The 19,992-nt window shown below is 39.8% G+C and overlaps 1 protein-coding gene across 4 annotated transcripts in view; it reads left to right on the forward strand.

Moving 5' to 3' along the window:
- Positions 1-8,294, forward strand: part of plekhf2 (pleckstrin homology domain containing, family F (with FYVE domain) member 2) — a 59,158-nt gene extending 50,864 nt beyond the window's left edge. For all 4 annotated transcript variants that reach the window (XM_070894432.1, XM_070894443.1, XM_070894423.1 and 1 more), the window contains one exon: positions 1,953-8,294. In XM_070894432.1, coding sequence (XP_070750533.1) covers positions 1,961-2,707 — 747 coding nt within the window. In that variant the 5' untranslated portion in view covers positions 1,953-1,960 and the 3' untranslated portion in view covers positions 2,708-8,294. The remainder of the gene's footprint in view (positions 1-1,952) is intronic.
- Positions 8,295-19,992: the final 11,698 nt, after the last annotated feature.

Genomic DNA, 19,992 nt, shown 5'->3' on the forward strand with positions numbered 1-19,992 from the left:
GGAAATGTCTATCGTACCCAGTAACTAGAACTAGAAGCAGTAGCTAGCAGAATGTGTTTGTTTAAGCTCAACAGGAAGCCAAAAACTTGACCTCCATCAGCTCTGTGTCAGGGATTAGTCACTTGAGCTGCCAATCAAGCCTGCTACTGTCCTCCTGGGTGTGGGGATCCCCTAGCATCTACATAACATAAGAATTAGGAGCAGGAGTAGGCCATACGGCACTTCGAGCCTGCTCCGCTATTCGGTATGATCGTGACTGATCTTTGATCTTAACTCCACTTTCCTGCCCGATCCACATATCTCTTGAATTCCCCTAGAGTCCAAAAATCTATCTATCTCGGCCTTGAATACACTGAATGGCTCAACATCCACAGCCCTTTGGAGCAGAGAATTCCAAAGATTCACAACCCTCTGAGTGAAGAAATTCCTCTTCATCAGCCTGAAATGGCCAACCCCTGATCCTAATACTGTGACCCTTAGTTCTGGACCCTCCAGCCAGGAGAAACAACTTCTCAGCTTCTACCCTGTCAATCCCTTTCAGAATCTTGTATGTTTCAATGAAATAAGTTCTCATTCTTCTGAAGTAGAGAGTATAGGTCCAATCTAGACCCAACTTCCCACTGGGCTCAAATGATCCCCGTTGCCTTAAAACGGCTTGTGCTAAATGCATTCTGCCAGCCTTGTATGCTAATAGCCATAGATTTAAAGAAAAAACCTCTTCCCAAGGCTGATTAGTTTCAGGGATTTGTTTGTCTGCAAAGTGGGAACCTGGTATTCTTCTGTATTTGCAACAAGTACATGACCGATTCTATTAATTCTTTGAATGCATTAATGTCATTAACTGAAAAGTGCTGTATCCATGCTTGCTGAAGTTGCAACATTTTAAGAGAAACACCTAATTCAACCACTTCCGGCTTCCTCATGTATCGTACTGCGCATGCGCGACCGGATCGAGCGGAGTCCACGGCACGCATGTGCAGAAGGGAACACACGTTCGTGCGTATAATCACAATGCATATTTATTAGTAAAATTAAAATACTTGTTAATGTTTCAGTACTTGAAAATCAAAGTAAATTTATTTGGGCTCATTTGTACTAGAAAGCAACTCACTGGCTCGGAGATGATTGGAATTTTCCAGCCGTGTTCCACTAACCAACTAACTAAATTCCACAGGCCTAAAATTTTAAGCAGAGTTATCAAGGAATGTTGTTTCTTAGTAGTGGAAATGTTGTGAATCCACCGTTATAATTGAGTGGGAAAAGGGTGGGGATGGGAAGATGAAGACAAATTCTATCAAATATGTTACCCAAATCAAGTGTAAAATTGTGAGGAAATCTAAAATGTCAAATTTGTATATTGCTGTTAATTGACGTTCAGTATGGAATATTAAAGGCTTATTTTCTGTAAGGGATATTTGTGCAGGTCAAAATAACTAATTGTGGCAACATGAATGGTAGCCTTTATTTGGAAATATCCAGGATGGTCAATCATGCCTGTACCAAATTGCTGAAAGAGCTCTCCAATTAAACCCTTTCCCCATGCCCATTATTTATTTTCAAATATTTATCCACTTCCTTTTAAATGCGGTTATGGGTTCTGCTTCCGTCATTGTTTCTGGTAGGGCATTTCACATTCTAACAATCCATTAGGATTTAATGCGCTTGCTATCCTTTCATTGTGATACACTCCAGTAGCTCTCTTCATACATCTGCATTATTGATTTTCATTCCTTGTGATTTAACTATAGTCTGCTGTCTGGTCCCTCTGTCTTGCAACAAAAGTAGATGATTAAGTTATATAGTGGATGTTGTAGATTGTAATTCTTTTCATTATCCACCTTAAAGATTAATTATATTTAATAAAGTGCTGTTTTTTTTTCCCCTCTAAGCCAAATATTGTGTAGCTAGATTTAAAAATATTATCTTATAATTTGTGTTTTTTTCCCTTACAGAAAACAAGATGGTGGACCGCTTAGCAAACAGTGAAGCAAATGCTCGACGCATTGGCATGGTTGAGAGCTGTTTTGGTGCAGCTGGCCAACCCCTGACTATTCCAGGTCGGGTACTCATAGGCGAGGGAGTTCTTACGAAGCTTTGTCGAAAGAAGCCGAAAGCCAGGCAGTTTTTTTTGTTCAATGACATCCTTGTCTATGGAAATATTGTCATCCAAAAGAAAAAGTACAACAAGCAGCACATAATTCCATTGGAGAACGTTACAATTGATTCCATTGAAGATGATGGTGAGCTGCGTAATGGCTGGCTTATTAAGACTCCAACCAAATCCTTTGCTGTTTATGCTGCTACTGCCACTGAGAAATCAGAGTGGATGAATCACATTAACAAATGTGTCACAGATTTGTTGTCAAAAAGTGGGAAAGTACCCAGTAATGAGCATGCTGCAGTTTGGGTGCCTGATTCAGAGGCGAATATATGCATGCGTTGTCAAAAAGTCAAATTCACACCAGTCAGCCGTCGACATCACTGCCGCAAATGTGGTTTTGTTGTGTGTGGGCCCTGTTCAGAAAAGCGATTCCTTCTTCCCAGCCAATCCTCCAAACCAGTACGTGTGTGCTCCTTCTGCTACGATCTGCTCTCTACTGGCCAGCTGACTGCAACTCTGCCAAATCGCTCTGAGTTTTACCGTGGGTCCCTCCAATCCCCTAGAAATTTATCCGATGAAGATGATGATGACGACAGCAGTGATTAAAAAGAGAAATGTCAGCTTCGGTATTTAAACAATTGGAGTAAAACTTCAAATGAACTGCTTTTGAGGTGTATTAACTTCACACAACCTTCCTCCTGTGACAATTAGCCATAAACTATACCTGCAAACCTTAATACAAAACTTGTGCCTAAATGTTGGATATACTAATGGTATCTACTCTCTCTTCTGCAGGGACACAATGCTGACTGCAAAATATCATTCTTGGGCTGGTTGTAACCATGATCATTTCCAGTTACTTGATTCACTTACTGGCAGCACAAAAAAATAAATAAATTTATTGTCCTCAGTTTGCATTATTACTTTGTGTATTTTCCCCAACATTTAAAATGAGTTGTTTTTTCAAATAAAAATTGCTGTTACTGCTATGAAAAGGACTTTGAGCAGCAATGTTGATTTAAAAGGGGAAGGATGTATAGTGAGATTTAGCCAGGTGAACTTTTAAATATACTTTACTGTCAAATTTTTATATTGGCCAGTTTAAAAAAAATCTTGGGAGCTTTGTGTTTAGGACACGTTTTATTGTGCTGTAACAGAACGATATGACTAAGCTGAACAAATGCAGGAAAGTCTAATTTTACATTGCACTTCTAGATTGGGACCTTGATGGGGGAAAGTGTTTATGTTGAAAAACCACACAGACTTCCTCTCTGCAATCTGCTGTCTTGCCTCATGTCCCTCGTTTAATCTCAAACAACAAAGCCACATTTTGTAGAGCTATACCACAAGTGGTCGTATATAGGTTTGCAGTCTGTTTGTGAACAAGTCTGAAGCCATTCTATAAAATGCTATGGAGCTTATTAAAGATCATCATAAAATCAAGATTACTTTGGGAAATGCTAATAATTTTTTCAGATTAAATCTAATTTTATATCTATAGAGCAATTTCCCTGCTTTTGCAGTTACCTTTTAAATACCTTTTTATGAAGAGTTTCTTGAGTATAAATCAAATGTTCAAATTAACAAGGTCGCTTCCCCCCTCTTCCTCAAATTCTTAAAGCTTTGTTAATGAAATTGGGGAGGCGCTGAGACTTGTTAGCTAGGCATTGACACCTTATTTGCAGAAAACATTTGAAAACAAGTGTTTTATCACTTTGATTCATGTGCCTTGTTCTATTCCATGGCACTTACTAATTCCCTGTTTATATTGTAATGCTCAAAGATCATTACATTCAAAATTCTTAATCAGCACAATTATAGCCATTTGGCTGTGATTTTCAAACTTGGTGCTCCTGCCAGAGCAAGCAAATGTGAACTAATTGTGCTCCATTGACTTCTATGGAATTACCTCATTATACTAACTGACTAAAAACAGGATTGGAAAAATTGCAATTTCATTGTTTACTTCAGTGGTCAAGTGCAAACCATTTGTCAATATTGCTGATACCATCTTTGCTCCTAATTGGAAACTGAATTGCATGGCAAATTTGGAGTACTGTGATTTCCAATTACCAGTATGACGGAGGTATTCTTGAGCTAGTGGACCCTGGCGTTCTATACCAACCTTCAGAGTAAAATCCAAGTAAGAGAAAATACCATGTTTATGATTTGTTTCCTGTGGCATATTAAATTTCAGTCAAAAATGGCATTTAAAAAAAATAGCGCAAATCTGTTCCATAACTGAAATGCTTATGTAGTTGGATTAAACTAGTGATGGTTTTGAAAGCCTCAAAGATTGCCCTTAAAATATTGAGCTATAAGGTCACAAACCTAAACCTGACATTCAGGTGTTAGTTTATTATTCCCTAAGCAGTGAATAGACTTAATTAGCTGCAAATGTTAAACAAATTCATGCATATGAGCAGGTTGGTGGGGGGCAGGAGAGGGAGGAGTAAACTGGAAATGAGAATTTCCATACAGACCATGTAGTGCCTTGACATGGCAGCAGTGATGCAAGGAAAACAAACCCTTTGTACACTGGTAACATTTTGCACGGAGTTTACTTAGAAATTGTGTAAATTGTTCTGTAGTAAGGGCATAGTCCTGCACAAAACTGTTCTACTTTCACTTTCCCTTTCCTTTTTGTAAACAAGTAGCAATTAGAATATTTAAAAAACCTAAATAAAACTTTTTGAATAGTGTCTTAACGTTTGTAAGACCAGCTGCAGTGTAGGATATAAGTTTGTGGTGAATATTCTGTGCGTGCAGTAGAAAATCCAATCTTTGCTACCTTTATTCATTTTTAAAAATCTATTATACAACAGCTAGCTTAATGATGTGGAACGTTTGTAATAACCAGCAACCGTGACAGTCCTCCATTATTCTCCAAATGCCAACTCTAGAGAATAAGCTTAGTGGTTAGATGCTGTGGTTTATGTCCACTGCCCTTGGATATACAGTCATTATCTTCCACTGTGATACTGTGGTTCACATTGTGGTAATATCAAAGGTGTAGCAACAAGTCACGTCAGATCTGCTGGATCTTATCTAATCCATCAGCCCACAGCTTTGACCAAACAGCTGCTGTTTCACATTTCTGACCCACTGACAAACCACTTCTGTTTATGCTGCAGCTCAGTATAAATGGGGTTGATGGACAGTATTATGGGTTTCAAGCTGTAGTACAAACAGATGTTGAGAGGAAAAGAAACCTAACTAACAGTTGACAAATTCCAAATTTAAAGCATGTGCTACATTTTTGCTGGAAGGTGATGAGCTCTGCAAATTCAGTGTTTTCCATAGGAGTGATTTTAATTCCTTCTGTTCCTTTGCCATTACACCTCTGGGCATATTGCCTCATGTTTTTACTAGAGCATTTTTTGTTCGTTTGGCTGATTAATTCGTAATGGGCTGTAGCATGAAATACAATTGTTTTAATACTTAACTGCTCTGTTTGTCCTGTTTTCTCCCCCCCCCCGCCCCACCTCCACATTTAGTCAGTAATGGTGTGAAATGGCAGTAACTATAATTTTTTTGTCCCCTTTTTGACACCTACATTGATGAGTGATCGAGTTCCATCTCGTTGATTCTCCTGATTTCCTCACTGTATTTGAATATGCAGGTGCCTCAAATCATGCTTGTATGCCAGTGACCTGGTAAACAGTGGATAGCCATTTAGGAATGTCTTTTTAAGTTGATCCCGTGACCAAATTTGCTAATGCTAATTAAGTTGACTCCCCCTGATCCTCCATTTTACTAACTTAAAAAAATACTGGTACGAAAAAAGACTTAGTAAGCATCACGTTCAGATTTACTAAAACTCCTTTTTCTTAAGTTTCAACATTGCTAATAAATTAGATTGTAAAATAGTTTTTTTTGATGGAGCTAATGCACTTGAGTCTGGCTTTATGTACTAAACATAATACCATTGCATGACTGCATAAGGTCACCGGGGCAGCTGACATTTTTTAAATTACACTGACATGGAATCTTGAGAATCAACTCTTAGTTAAAAATTAGTCTTCAGTTGCTAATCAGGTGAATTCCATGGAGAATGTCAGTATCTCTAATCTGCAGTGCAACTTTTCTGTGGCCCTTCTTGTACATTCAGTTGAGGTGGAGAGAAAAAATAAGCTTGCACCCAAGAGAAATTAACTTTAATGAATTTTCTGTACACAAATGTGGAGCTGTTGGTGAGCTATCCTAGAAAGTCATGTTACTTCCAGCTATAAATTGCTAAGCTTATCAGGAGTAAAATTGTGATGACCTAAAACAGATGTTTGAAAATCTTTTTTTCTTAAGCTGTCTTTCTCAGGAAAAAAAAATCAATGTACAAAGGGTACATAATTTAATACAAGATTTTAAAAAATGTGTTTGATTGCTATTCTGTACTCGACACAATGACGTTTTTACTTACATTAGTTCTTTTGTCAAGCTGTATTATTTTTGTATAATGTACTTTTTCAAATTTGGCACTTTACTATTTTTTGCTGACAGTAAATTTGTCACCAGTATAAATCCTGCAAAAAAAAATGATAAATGTGATGTTACCCCCCCCTTGTCATTCAAGTTTTTCCTTGCATATGTAGAAGCTGAGTCTTGCACTATACTGCACTGAGTTGGAAGGTGTCTGTGAAATGTCTGAACTTTTCAATACAATATGAAAGTTAATCATTATGGTGTTTATGCAAGCTGTTGCTTTTGAATTGTATATGTTGGTGTAGAATTCCTTCAATTATTCATCTTCCAAGTCACGGGTGTAGATATTTTTCTTGGTGTTGACTATTCTTGGTAAACTCTTCAATCTTTTTGAAAGGGCTCAGTACTTTGTAACAGATATGTATTTTGTTACACACATATATTGCATTGCTTACTTAAAATACTTTTAGTGGATATCTGACACTAACAAGTTATAAAGTGATGATTTAAGGCAGAATGGGTATTAAACTGCAACTAAAATTGTCTTTTTTTTAAAAAAGGAACTGTCTGAATTGCTTTGTAATTCAGTTTTTAGGGCACATTTAATCTGAGGTGTCGATGTTTCAAGTTGTACAGTTGTATTCCTAAGACTGTTAAAGTGACTTCCTTGTAAATGGGCCATTTTCTACTCCATAGTGCAAGTGGGTATCTGCACGAAATATGCATAACCTGCCAGATCACATCTTGTAAAAACTTTTTTTTGGGGAGACAGGTGAAAAATGTCCATGACTTTCTTCCAAAAGCTTTAAGGGAAAAATTAAGGTTTTTTAATTATAAAATTCTGTCATCTAACTGTAACTAATAATCTGATCTCTGTATTGCGTATTGGACTTCATAGCTTGCTGTAAAACAGTGAAACATTTGTCATTCTATTTTGATCCTCACTAGCACAAAACCATTTGGATTTCAACCGAACGCACCCTACATCTAATGGATTTAGTTTGCCTTGTTTTGATCATCACATCTGTGTGTACAAAACCTGAAAATTATTTTAAATGGGTAAAATTTGGACATAGCTTTAAAATAATTGAGCCTCTAAATTCATAACTGAGTTAATGGGCAGACTAACTTCACTAATAGTGATAAATGTTTATCAACAACAGCTAACATTTACATGTGAACAGAAAATGCTGGAAATACACAGCAAGTCAAGCAGTATCTGTGGAGTGAGAAACAGTTAACCTTTCAGTTACTGTGATTATTCTGACGAAAGGTCACAGACCTGAAACATTAACGCTGTTTATCTTTCCAAAGATGCTGCCTGATGAGTATTTCCAGCATTTCCTGGTTCTATTTCAGATTTCCATCATTTACATAAATGCTTCACAGAGGATAAAGTGAGTGGCATTAGAGTGCTCTGCTTAGAATGTTTGGTATCTGAAACATTCTTTGAACTTCATACTTTTATGGTAACATTTTTAATACTAATATGAAACCACGAGGCAAGTCCGGTTTACATTGACTTGGGTAGATAAAATTATACATCAAATACTTGGCTCAGAAATAAGCCCCAAGCACAAAGTGTAATTTGCTAGTGTACAGACATAACCGTACAATATTAGTAGTAACTGGTGTTGAAATTTTCTCCCTTGGTTTCACAAATTCAGTATGTTTTAAGTACACTTTGTACATGGTCTGATGTATATTCTCATTGTAAAATTAAAAGCTGTGAATGCTTTGACTCTCATTAAGTCTACAATAAATCCTTTAGGACATAACAATGAAATTGGTATATTTTGGTTGCTTCAAATATATCTGGTAATTTGCATTTTTTTTAAATTTGCTTAATAAATTTTTGCATGCCAACTACAAGCAGAAAAATCCTCGGAGTTGGATTTAAATTAAATAAATGAAGTAAAATAAACAACTTGTTAGATTTACACGTTTTCAAGTAAACTCAACCGGTTGCATGGTCAAAAATACTGTTGCTGTTTACTTTGTTACCTCAGATGGCATTCTTGCCATTGGGAAAACTCTAGCTTAAACAACCATGTGCTACTGCTGTTAGAAGAAATGGAACTTTCCTTGAAGTTTTTGGTGGCAAGGGGTCTCTGTTTAAAATAAATGGTTGCTGCTATTGTGTCTGGTCCGTTGACATCATGGCAGGTCCCAACTGGAATTTGAGTCATAAATGTGACTTGGTACTTATGCACATGCACAGTTTTGTTGTTGCAAATTCAGTGCCACTGCATAAAGAGGTCGGTTTTGGTTGCAAAGAAAACAGTCGCATATAGAAAGCTCAAATTGAAAACAGTTGTCATTTTTACATAGCGACTGCATGTTTGGTGTCCAGTCATCTGAGAATCAATGGTGCAGAAATTCCGCTTTCTCCTTCTCGCGGGCGTTCGACTAGATTTTAAAGAAAAAATGCTGCTGCGTCCACTCGAGTTCCCGATCCACAGGCCTCCGCTCCCTGCATGTTGCAGCGCATGCACATCGGGACGGCACAGGCCTGGAGCTCTGGGTAGCCAATCAGGTATAGTATATTCTCATTCATAGCAATAGGAATTTCATAAGTCCGAAACTCCCATTACTATGAATGAGAAACCCCCCCCAAGCACCCGAAACACTAATTAAAAAAAAAAATAGAAAATATACACTACATATTTAAGATTAATTTAAATTAAAGTTATTAATGTCTTATAAAAAAATATTTTTCTGATTTTTAAAAAGTTTTAATTGACAAAGTAAACTTAACGTAGTGGGGAGGGTTTTTAACAATGTTTTCATAACTTTATTTTAATGCTTTTGTGTGTTTTGAAACACTGTAAAAGTAGGCTATCAGGCGCAAGATTTTTGAGGACATTTGCTGGGCAAGATATGCGTAAATATTGCAATCTTGCACGTACAAATGTCCTCGCTCCCGATCTGGTTACGATCTATCAAGCTCCAGCTTGACAGATCGGAAAAGCCGGTTTTCAGCGCATAGCATTGCACGCTGAAAATCGGCTTTTCCGACGCCTTCGGGAGTCCGTAGAAGCTTCTTACGGGCCCAAGGACATCGGAATTTCTACCCCAATGGCTCTGGCAAAAAAGCAGTTGTGCTTTTTGCAATTTAAAAAAAAAAAGTAGCCTCAATTCAACTGTCAAGTATTTTTGTCAGCCCCAATTTAAAAAAAATTCTAATGTTCTCCCAATTTACTCACCTCCCTTCCTGAAAGCATGGATTCCAGGGGTCACAGCTCCTCCAATACCTCACTCAAGTAGAAAATCTTGGTGAGCCCAGGTGGTGAGTGTTGGCAGGCTATTTGATGGTGCATCACTGACAAGCTTATCCCTGTGCATACCTGGTGTCCACACGATTTAATAACCATTTCTTGGAATCTAGCTTTGATTTGGATTAGGTGATCATTTTTCATTTGGGTCAGTGAGAGCAACCTAGCATTGGATGTTTATAGTTTTTTTTCCATTTGCTTGTCAGCATCAAGCACTTGAAGGTTACATGCAAAATAAATCTCTCTTTGCACTTCCCAAGTGTCTTTTAACTTCAACCTCATGAGTGACCACACAGTACCAGTGAGAGATTGCCCATTCGCACCTTATTCATTCTTTTGATGGACACAAATCTCCAAATTTAGTACCAAAGCTTGGGCAATTTTGAGTTGCAAGTTTGTATCGCTAGGAGCTGGGTTGAGACTATGCAAATGATCACCAAGGACATTAAAGCTGTCTGAAAGAGGATGATTTTTTTGGTCAGAAATGGATTATTATAATATTTTAGTAACGGTATTCTTCATTGTTAGGGTGCAGAATGACTGATATTTGAACACTTTAAATTTTTTTAATCTGAACATAACTGCTATTTTGTCAACAATTGACATTTTCAAGGGCAAACTATGAATTCTTCAGCTACAGTTAGTCTGCTCATGGAACATAAGTGCAGGATGTGGGGCCATTGTGTTTGACATTCCTGTTGAGTTTGTGCATTCGAACACCTCAAAAAAATATATATATTCACATTTAATTGCATTACAACTTTAACACATGCATTACAACTTTAACACGGTGAAGGCTCGAAGGGCTGAATGGCCTACTCTTGCACCTATTTTCTATGTTTCTATACAAGTACAGATACTAGAGTTGGGTTTCACAGTTGCTGTCAGTTGTTCATTACCTTGTCCAAGTAGGATTCTTTAAGAAGTAGACACAGCAGGGCATTACAACCAAGACTGTTTCTGTATTCACTGAAAGTTTGGGCTTATAGGCAGCACTGAGAATCGGGTGCAGGAAACTTGGCTGATTTTTTTTTTCTCCCCTCCTCAGGAGCTGAGGTAATTTGTAGAACCCTAATGCCATTGCAGCTGAGCTTGCCTAACCAGACATAGCTGGAAGGCAGATCCTGGGGCCATCTGATTTCTATGGCTCAATGTAAAGTCAGACCCATTCAACTGCAAGATAGCGAGGGTGCTGCTAAATTTGTTGACTGAAGATGGAGTGAGAGATAGTTTTCTCGCTTGGAAATTGCAACAGACTTGGGGATTGCTTGTTAACTGGAAAGTATCGTTGTAATTGTACAGTGCTACTAGATATTTTATTTTAAAAAATTAGGCCTGGTTGCGCATATGTGGTAGACTACTTTAGAGTTGAATTGAACAAACTGATTCCCAGTTATTAAAGGACTGTTTCTTCCAACTTTGAAAATTGTTGTCTTAACTTATTTTTGCCTAACCTACATATTTTTAAAGTAGATTTATTTAAATTTTTTTCTAAAAATTCAATCATAAAATTTGTTCAGTATTAAACAGCATTGCTTTAAGGTCTGAATGGAATAGCTTAAAAAAATTTAAAACTGAAATCAGCCTATAGATTATAAACAGTTGCCAACAATATTTCAATTACTTTATCTTCCTGCACATTCTTAATTCTTAAAACAATTAACAGACTTGCATATATAGTGGCACTGCAAGTAGTACTTGCATAAAATTACATAGGATATACAGCACAGAAGCAGGCCATTCAGCCCAACAAGTCCATGCCAGCGTTTATGCTCCACTCAAGCCGCCTCCTGACTTTCCTCATCTAACACTGTCGGCATAACCCTCTATTCCCTTCTCCCTCATTTGCATCTGGCTTCCCCTTAAATGCATCTACTCATTGGAATTCAGAAGAATGAGAAGTGATCTTACTGAAACGTATAAGGGCTTGATAAAGTGGATGCAGAGAGGATGTTTCCACTGATGGACTTGAGGGCATGATCTTAGAATAAAGGTTGGCATGCAGGTACAGCAGGCGGTTAAGAAAGCAAATGGCATGTTGGCCTTCATAGCGAGGGGATTTGAGTACAGGGGCAGGGAGGTGTTGCTACAGTTGTACAGGGCCTTGGTGAGGCCACACCTGGAGTATTGTGTACAGTTTTGGTCTCCTAACTTTAAGGACATTCTTGCGATTGAGGGAGTGCAGCGAAGGTTCACCAGACTGATTCCCGGGATGGTGGGACTGACCTATCAAGAAAGACTGGATCAACTGGGCTTGTATTCACTGGAGTTCAGAAGAATGAGAGGGGACCTCATAGAAACGTTTAAAATTCTGATGGGTTTAGACAGGTTAGATGCAGGAAGAATGTTCCCAATGTTGGGGAAGTCCAGAACCAGGGGTCACATCTAAGGATAAGGGGTAAGCCATTTAGGACCGAGATGAGGAGAAACTTCTTCACCCAGAGAGTGGTGAACCTGTGGAATTCTCTACCACAGAAAGTAGTTCAGGCCAATTCACTAAATATATTCAAAAGGGAGTTAGATGAAGTCCTTACTACTAGGGGGATAAAGGGGTATGGCGAGAAAGCAGGAATGGGGTACTGAAGTTGCATGTTCAGCCATGAACTCATTGAATGGCAGTGCAGGCTAGAAGGGCCGAATGGCCTACTCCTGCACCTATTTTCTATGTTTCCATTAAGGGGCTGCCCATCTTCTGAGGGTTGTAAATCTGTGGAATTCGCTGCCTCAGAGAGCTGTGGAAGCTGGAACATTGAATAAATTTAAGACAGAAATAGACAGTTTCTTAAACGATAAGGGGATAGGGGGTTATGGGGAGCGGGCGGGGAAGTGAAGCTAAATCCATGATCAGATCAGCCATGATCTTATTGAATGACGGAGCAGGCTCAAGGGGCTGCATAGCCTACTCCTGTTCCTATTTCTTATGTTCTTATCTATACTATTCACCTCAACTACTCCCTGCAGTAGCAAGTTCCACATTCTCGCCACTCTTGATAAAGAAGTTTTGTCTGAATTCCCTATTTGATTTCTTGATGACCACCTTATATTGATGGTTTTAGTTTTGCTCTTCCCCACAAATGGAAATACTCTACCTGTGTCTACTGTCAAAACCTTTCATAATTTTAAATACCTCTTTTATGTCACCTCTCAACCTTTTCTTTTCAAGAGGAAAGAGATCTAGCCTGTTCATCCTTTCCTAATAGGTATAATCTTGCAATTCTGAGCAGGTCTCCAGTCGTCTTGGATAATTCTTGCCACTGGACCTAGCTCTGTCAATACAGTGTGGTGGCTGGTGTGCAACGGCCACCACACGTTAAAAAAAATCCACGCACAGGCATCTTCCACCCTTCAGGATGTCGTTCAGGGCCTGGAATATTAGGTCCTTCATTGAAACACCTGTGAACTCATCCCTTTCTGGTGTGGAAGCAAGTCATCCTCGTTTTGAGGGACTTCCTATGATGGTGGTATCATCCGTGTACATCTTTTTTGCACCCTCTCCAGTGTGTCTATATCCTTTTTATATAGGGCGACCAGAACTGCACATAGTACTCCAAGTGTGATCTAACCAAGATTTGATGCAAGTTTAGCATAACTTCTCAATTGTAGCCCTCTAGAAACAACCCTAGTTTGTTTTTTATGGCTTGATTAACCTGAGTCTCACTACTTTGTGATGTGTATTTGAACACTCAGATCTGTTTGCACCTCTACCCCATTTAGATTCTTATTTACCAAGTAATATATGACTATTTTTCTTACCAAAATGTAATACCTCACACTTATCTACATTGCAATTCATTTGCTAATTTTATGCCCTTCTGCAAGCAATGCTTCCGTCACAATTAATTTGATTGTATTTATCTATCCTTTATGCATTTTCAAGGAGTTTACTTTCGATTACTGACTTATCACAAGGAGCTTAATGCTTAAAAAAAAAAAAAAAAAAAATTCAAACCGGTCCAGAAATTGGCAAAAAAGATGTACAAGGATGACACAAGAACTACGAGGTTATACCTATCAGAAGATTGAGTAGGAGCTTTTTTTCTCACTCGGAAATTGAACCAATCTTGGGGATTGTTTGCTGGCTGAAAAATATGGTAGTAATTTTTACAGTGCTATTAAGTCTTTTATTTAAAGATTGGGCCTGGTTGTGCACATGAGATAGACTACTTTAAAGATGAATTCAACAAACTGATTCCGGGTTATTAAAGGATTTTATTTTCATCCAACTTTGAATATTATCCTAACTTAATTTTGCCCCTTCATCACTGCACTAATTCCCTGAGACTGTCAAGGCACATGTTAGCAGACCTCTCCCAAAATTGCTCCACAGCTTGCCCCTGGAAGAGTGGGCTGGGATGTCGAGTCATGTTACTTTCCCTTCCCTTTTTTGGGAGGAACAAAGAACATAGTTCTTGCCAGACATCTTTAATCACCACTTGGTTGAAATTAAGAACTTGACCATGTGGTGACTCATGGGGAATGAGCCTGCAACTTAGTGCTGTGCGCACACCATGTTGAAGCTACACTCCACATCACCATTTCTCATCCCAAATGTATTTTGTGAAATATGTTTGCAGAAGTAAAGATGATTGTATTATCTTTGAATATTTACAGTTCTCACTTTTATGAAATAAATTGTTGGCTGATCTATGTAAACAAAGCAGAAGCCTAGTACATAGAAACATAGAAAATAGGTGCAGGAGTAGGCCATTCGCCCCTTTGAGCCTGCACCACCATTCAATAAGATCATGGCTGATCGTGCACTTCAGTACCCCATTCCTGCTTTCTCGTCATACCCCTTGATTCCTTTAGCCGTAAGGGCCATATCTAACTCCCTCTTGAATACATCTAATCAACTGGCATCAACAACTCTCTGTGGTAGGGAATTCCACAGGTTAACAACTCTCTGAAAAAGTTTCTCTTCATCTTGGTCCTAAATGAATTACCCCTTATCCTTAGACTGTGATCCCTGGTTCTGGACTTCCCCCAACATCGGGAACATTCTTCTTGTATCTAACCTGTCCAGTCCCATCAGAATTTTATGTTTCTGAGATCCCCTCTCATTCTTCCAAACGCCAGTGAATACAGGCCCAGTCGATCCAGTTTCTCCTCCTATGTCAGTCCTGCTATCCTGGGACTCAGTCTGGTGAACCTTCGCTGCACTCCCTCAAAAGCAAGAACATCGTTCCTCAGATTAGACGACCAAAACTGAACGCAATATTCCAGGTGAGGCCTCACCAAGGCCCTGTACAAGTGCAGTAAGGCCTCCCTGCTCCTATACTCAAATCCCCTAGCTATGAAGGCCAACATGCCATTTGCCATCTTCACGCCTGCTTGCCAACTTTCAATGACTGATGTACCATGACATCCAGGCCTCATTGCACCTCCCCTTTTCCTAATCTGTCACCATTCAGATAATAACCTGACTTCCTGTTTTTGCCACCAAAGTGGATAACCTCACATTTATGCATATTATACTGCCTCTGCCATGCATTTGCCCACACACCTGTCTAAGTCACCCTGCAGCCTCTTAGCATCCTGCTCACAGCTCACACCGGCACACAGTTTAGTGCCATCTGCAAACTTGGAGATATTACACTCAATTCCTTCACCTAAATCATTGATGTATATTGTAAATAGCTGGGGTCCCAGCACTGAGCTCTGCGAGTCACTGCCTGCCATTCTGAAAAGGAATCGTTTATTCCTACTCTTTGCTTCCTGTCTGCCAACCAATTCTCTATCCATGTCAATACATTACTCCCAATACCATGTGCTTTAATTTTGCACACCAATGTCTTGTGTGGCACCTTGTCAAAAGCCTTTTGAAAGTCCAAATACACCACAACCACTGGTTCTCCCTTGTCCATTCTACTAGTTACATCCTCAAAAAATTCTAAAAGATTTGTCCAGCACGATTTCCCTTTCATAAATCCATGCTGACTTGGACCTCTCCTGTCACTGCTTTCCAAATGCGCTGCTATTTCATCTTTAATAATTGATTCCAACATTGTCCCCACTACAGGCTCAGCAGTCTATTATTCCGTTTTCTCTCTCCCTTTTTTAAAAAGCGGTGTTACATTAGCTTCCCTCCAGTCCATAGGAACTGATCCAGAGTTAATAGACTGTTGGAAAATGATCACCAATGCATCCACTATTTCTAGGGCCACTTCCGTACTCTGGGATGCAGACTATCAGGCCCTGGGGATTTATTGGCCTTCAATCCCATCAATTTCTCGAACACAATTTCCTGACTAATAAGGATTTCCTTCAGTTCCTCCTTCTCGCTAGACCCTCGGTCCCCTAGTATATCCGGAAGGTTATTTGTGTCTTCCTTCGTGAAGACAGAACCAAAGTATTTGTTCAATTGGTCTGCCATTTCTTTGTTCCCCATTATAAATTCACCTGATTCTGACTGCAAGGGACCTACATTTGTCTTCATTAATCTTTTTCTCTTCACATATCGATAGAAGCTTTTGCAGTTAGTTTTTATATTCCCAGCAAGCTTCCTCTCACTCTATTTTCCCCCTCCTAATTTAACCCTGTGTCGTCCTCTGCTGAGTTCTAAATTTCTCCCAGTCCTCAGGTTTGCTGCTTTTTCTGGCCAACTTGTATGCCTCTTCCTTGGATTTAATACTATCCCTAACTTTTCTTGTTAGCCACGGTTGAGCCACCTTCCCTGTTCTATTTTTAGTCCAGACAGGGATGTACAATTGTTGACGTTCATCCATGTAATCTTTAAATGTCTGCCATTGCCTATCCACCATCAACCCTTTAAGTATCATTCACCAGTCTATTTTAGCCCATTCACGTCTCAAACCATCGAAGTTACCTTTTCTTAAGTTCAGGACCCTAGTCTCCTGAATTAACTGTGTCACTCTCCATCTTAATAACGAATTCCACCATATTATGATCACTCTTCCCCAAGGGGCCTCGCACAACAAGATTGCTAATTAGTCCTTTCTCATTACACATCACCCAGCCTAGGATGGCCAGCCCTCTAATTGGTTCCTCGACATATTGGTCTCGAAAATCAAACCAATACACTCCAGGAAATTCTCCTCCACCGTATTGCTACCAGTTTGGTTAGCCCAATCTATATGTCAATTAAAATTGCCCATCATAACTGCCGTACCTTTATTGCATGCATCCCTAATTTCTTGTTTGATGCTGTCCCCAACCTCACTGCTACTGTTTGGTGGTCTGTACACAACTCCCACTAGCGTTTTCTGCCCTTTAGTATTCCGCAGCTCTACCCATACAGATTCCACAGCTTCCAAGCTAATGTCCTTCCTTACTATTGCGTTAATTTCCTCTTTAACCAGCATCGCTACCCCACCTCCTTTTCCTTTCTGTCTATCCTTCGTGAATGTTGAATACCCCTGGATGTTGAGTTCCCAGCCTTGGTCACCCTGGAACCATGTCTCCGTCATCTCAATTATGTCATATTTGTTAATAGCTGCCTGTGCAGTTAATTCGTCCACCTTATTATGAATACTCCTCGCATTGAGGCACAGAGCCTTCAGGCTTGTCTTTTGAACACACTTTGCCCCTTTAGAATTTGGCCGTAATGTGGCCCTTTCTGACAGATAGTGAATGGGTGACCAAGAGCAGGAAGGTAGTGCAGGAGTACCCTGCGGTCATTTCCCTCCAAAACAGATATACTGTTTTGGATACTGTTGGGGGAGATGACTGACCAGGGGAAGGCACCAGCAGCCAGATTCATGGCACCGTGGGTGGCTCTGCTGCACAGAAGGGCGGGAAAAAGAGTGGGGGAACTATAGTGATAGGGCACTCTATTGTAAGGGAAATGGATAGGAGTTTCTGCGGCCACAACCGAGACTCCAGGATGGTATGTTGCCTCCCTGGTGCAAGGGTCAAGGATGTCTTAGAGCGGCTGCAGAGCATGCTTGAAAGAAAGGGTGAACAGCCAGTTGTCGTGGTATAAGTAGGTACCAATGATATAGGTAAGAAGCGGGAAGAGGTTTGACAAGCTGAATTTAGGGAGCTAGGAGTTAAATTAAAAAGTAGGACCTCAAAAGTATTAATCTCTGGATTGCTAATCAGAGTAGAGGGAGCAGGATAGTTAGAATAAATACATGGCTTGAGCCGTGGAGCAAGAGGGAGGGATTCAAATTCCTGGGACATTGGAAGCAGTTGTGGGGGAAGTGGGACCTGTACAAAAGGGATGGTCTGCATTTGAGCAGGACTGGAACTGATATCCTAGGGGTAACATTTGCTAATGCAGTTCGGGAGTGTTTAAACTAATATGGCAGGGGGATGGGAACCTATGCAGCAAGATAGGGCGAAGTAATATGGAGTCAGAAACAGATGGTAGAAAGGTAAAAAGCAATAGTGGAAGGCCGAGTAAACAAAGGCAAGAAACAAAAAGGGCCACACTACATCATAATTCTAAAAGGACAAAAGGTGTTAAAAAAACAAGCCTGAAGGCTTTGTGTCTTAATGCAAGGAGTATCCGTAATAAGGTGGATGAATCAACTGTGCAGATAGATGTTAACAGATATGATGTGATTGGGATTATAGAGACGTGACTCCAGGATGATCAGGGCTGGAAACTCAACATCCAAGGGTATTCAACATTCAGGAAGGATAGAATAAAAGGAAAAGGATGTGCGGTAGCATTGCTGGTTAAAGAGGAGATTAATGCAATAGTTTGGAAGGACATTAGCTTGGATGATGTGGAATCTATATGGCCGGAGCTGCAGAACACCAAAGGGCAAAAAACATTAGTGGGAGTTGTGTACAGACCTCCAAACAGTAGTAGTGATGTTGGGGAGGGCATCAAACAGGAAATTAGGGGTGCATGCAATAAAGGTGCAGCAGTTATCATGGGTGACTTTAATATGCATATAGATTGGGCTAACCAAACTGGAAGCAATACGGTGGAGGAGGATTTCCTGGCGTGCATAAGGGATGATTTTCTAGACCAATATGTCGAGGAACCAACTAGGGGGGAGGCCATCTTAGATTGGGTGTTGTGTAATGAGAGGGGATTAATTAGCAATCTCGTTGTACGAGACCCCTTGGGGAAGAGTGACCATAATATGGTGGAATTCTACATTAGGATGGAGAATGAAACAGTTAATTCAAAGACCATGGTCCAGAAGTTAAAGATGGGTAACTTTGAAGTTATGAGGTGTGAATTGGCTAGGATAGATTGGCGAATGATACTTAAGGGGTTGACTGTGGATGGGCAATGGTAGACATTTACAGACCGCATGGATGAACTACAACAATTGTGCATCCCTGTCTGGCGTAAAAATAAAAAAGGGAAGGTGGCTCAACTGTGGCTATCAAGGGAGATCAGGGATAGTATTAAAGCCAAGGAAGTGGCATACAAATTGGCCAGAAATAGCAGTGAACCCGGGGACTGGGAGAAATTTAGAACTCCGCAGAGGAGGACAAAATGTTTGATAGAGTACGAGAGAAAGCTTGCAGGGAACATTAAGACGGACTGCAAAGGTTTCGATAGATCTGCAAAGAGAAAAAGATTAGTAAAGACAAGTGTTGGTCCCCTGCAGTCAGAATCAGGGGAAGTCATAACGGGGAACAAAGAAATGGCAGACCAATTGAACAAGTACTTTGGTTCGGTATTCACTAAGGAGGACACAAACAACCTTCCGGATATAAAAGGGGTCAGAGGGTCTAGTAAGAAGGAGGAACTGAGGGAAATCCTTATTAATCGGGAAATTGTGTTGGGGAAATTGATGGGATTGAAGGCTGATAAATCCCCAGGGCCTGATGGTCTGCATTTTAGAGTACTGAAGGAGGTGGCCTTGGAAATAGCGGATGCATTGACAGTCATTATCCAACATTCCATAGACTCTGGATCAGTTCCTATGGAGTGGAGGGTAGCCAATGCAACTCCACTTTTTTAAAAAAAAAAAGGAGGGAGAAAGAAAACAGGGAATTATAGACTGGTCAGCCTGACATTGGTAGTGGGTAAAATGATGGAATCAATCATTAGGGATGTCACAGCAGTACATTTGGAAAGAGGTGACATGATAAGTCCAAGTCAGCATGGATTTGTGAAAGGGAAATCATGCTTGACAAATCTTCTGGAATTTTTTGAGGATGTTTCAAGTAGAGTGGACAAGGGAGAACCAGTTGATGTGGTGTATTTGGACTTTCAGAAGGCTTTCGACAAGGTCCCACACAAGAGATTAATGTGCAAAGTTAACG

This window comes from Pristiophorus japonicus, chromosome 1 (genome assembly GCF_044704955.1).
Source record: "Pristiophorus japonicus isolate sPriJap1 chromosome 1, sPriJap1.hap1, whole genome shotgun sequence".
NCBI lineage: Eukaryota > Metazoa > Chordata > Chondrichthyes > Pristiophoridae > Pristiophorus > Pristiophorus japonicus.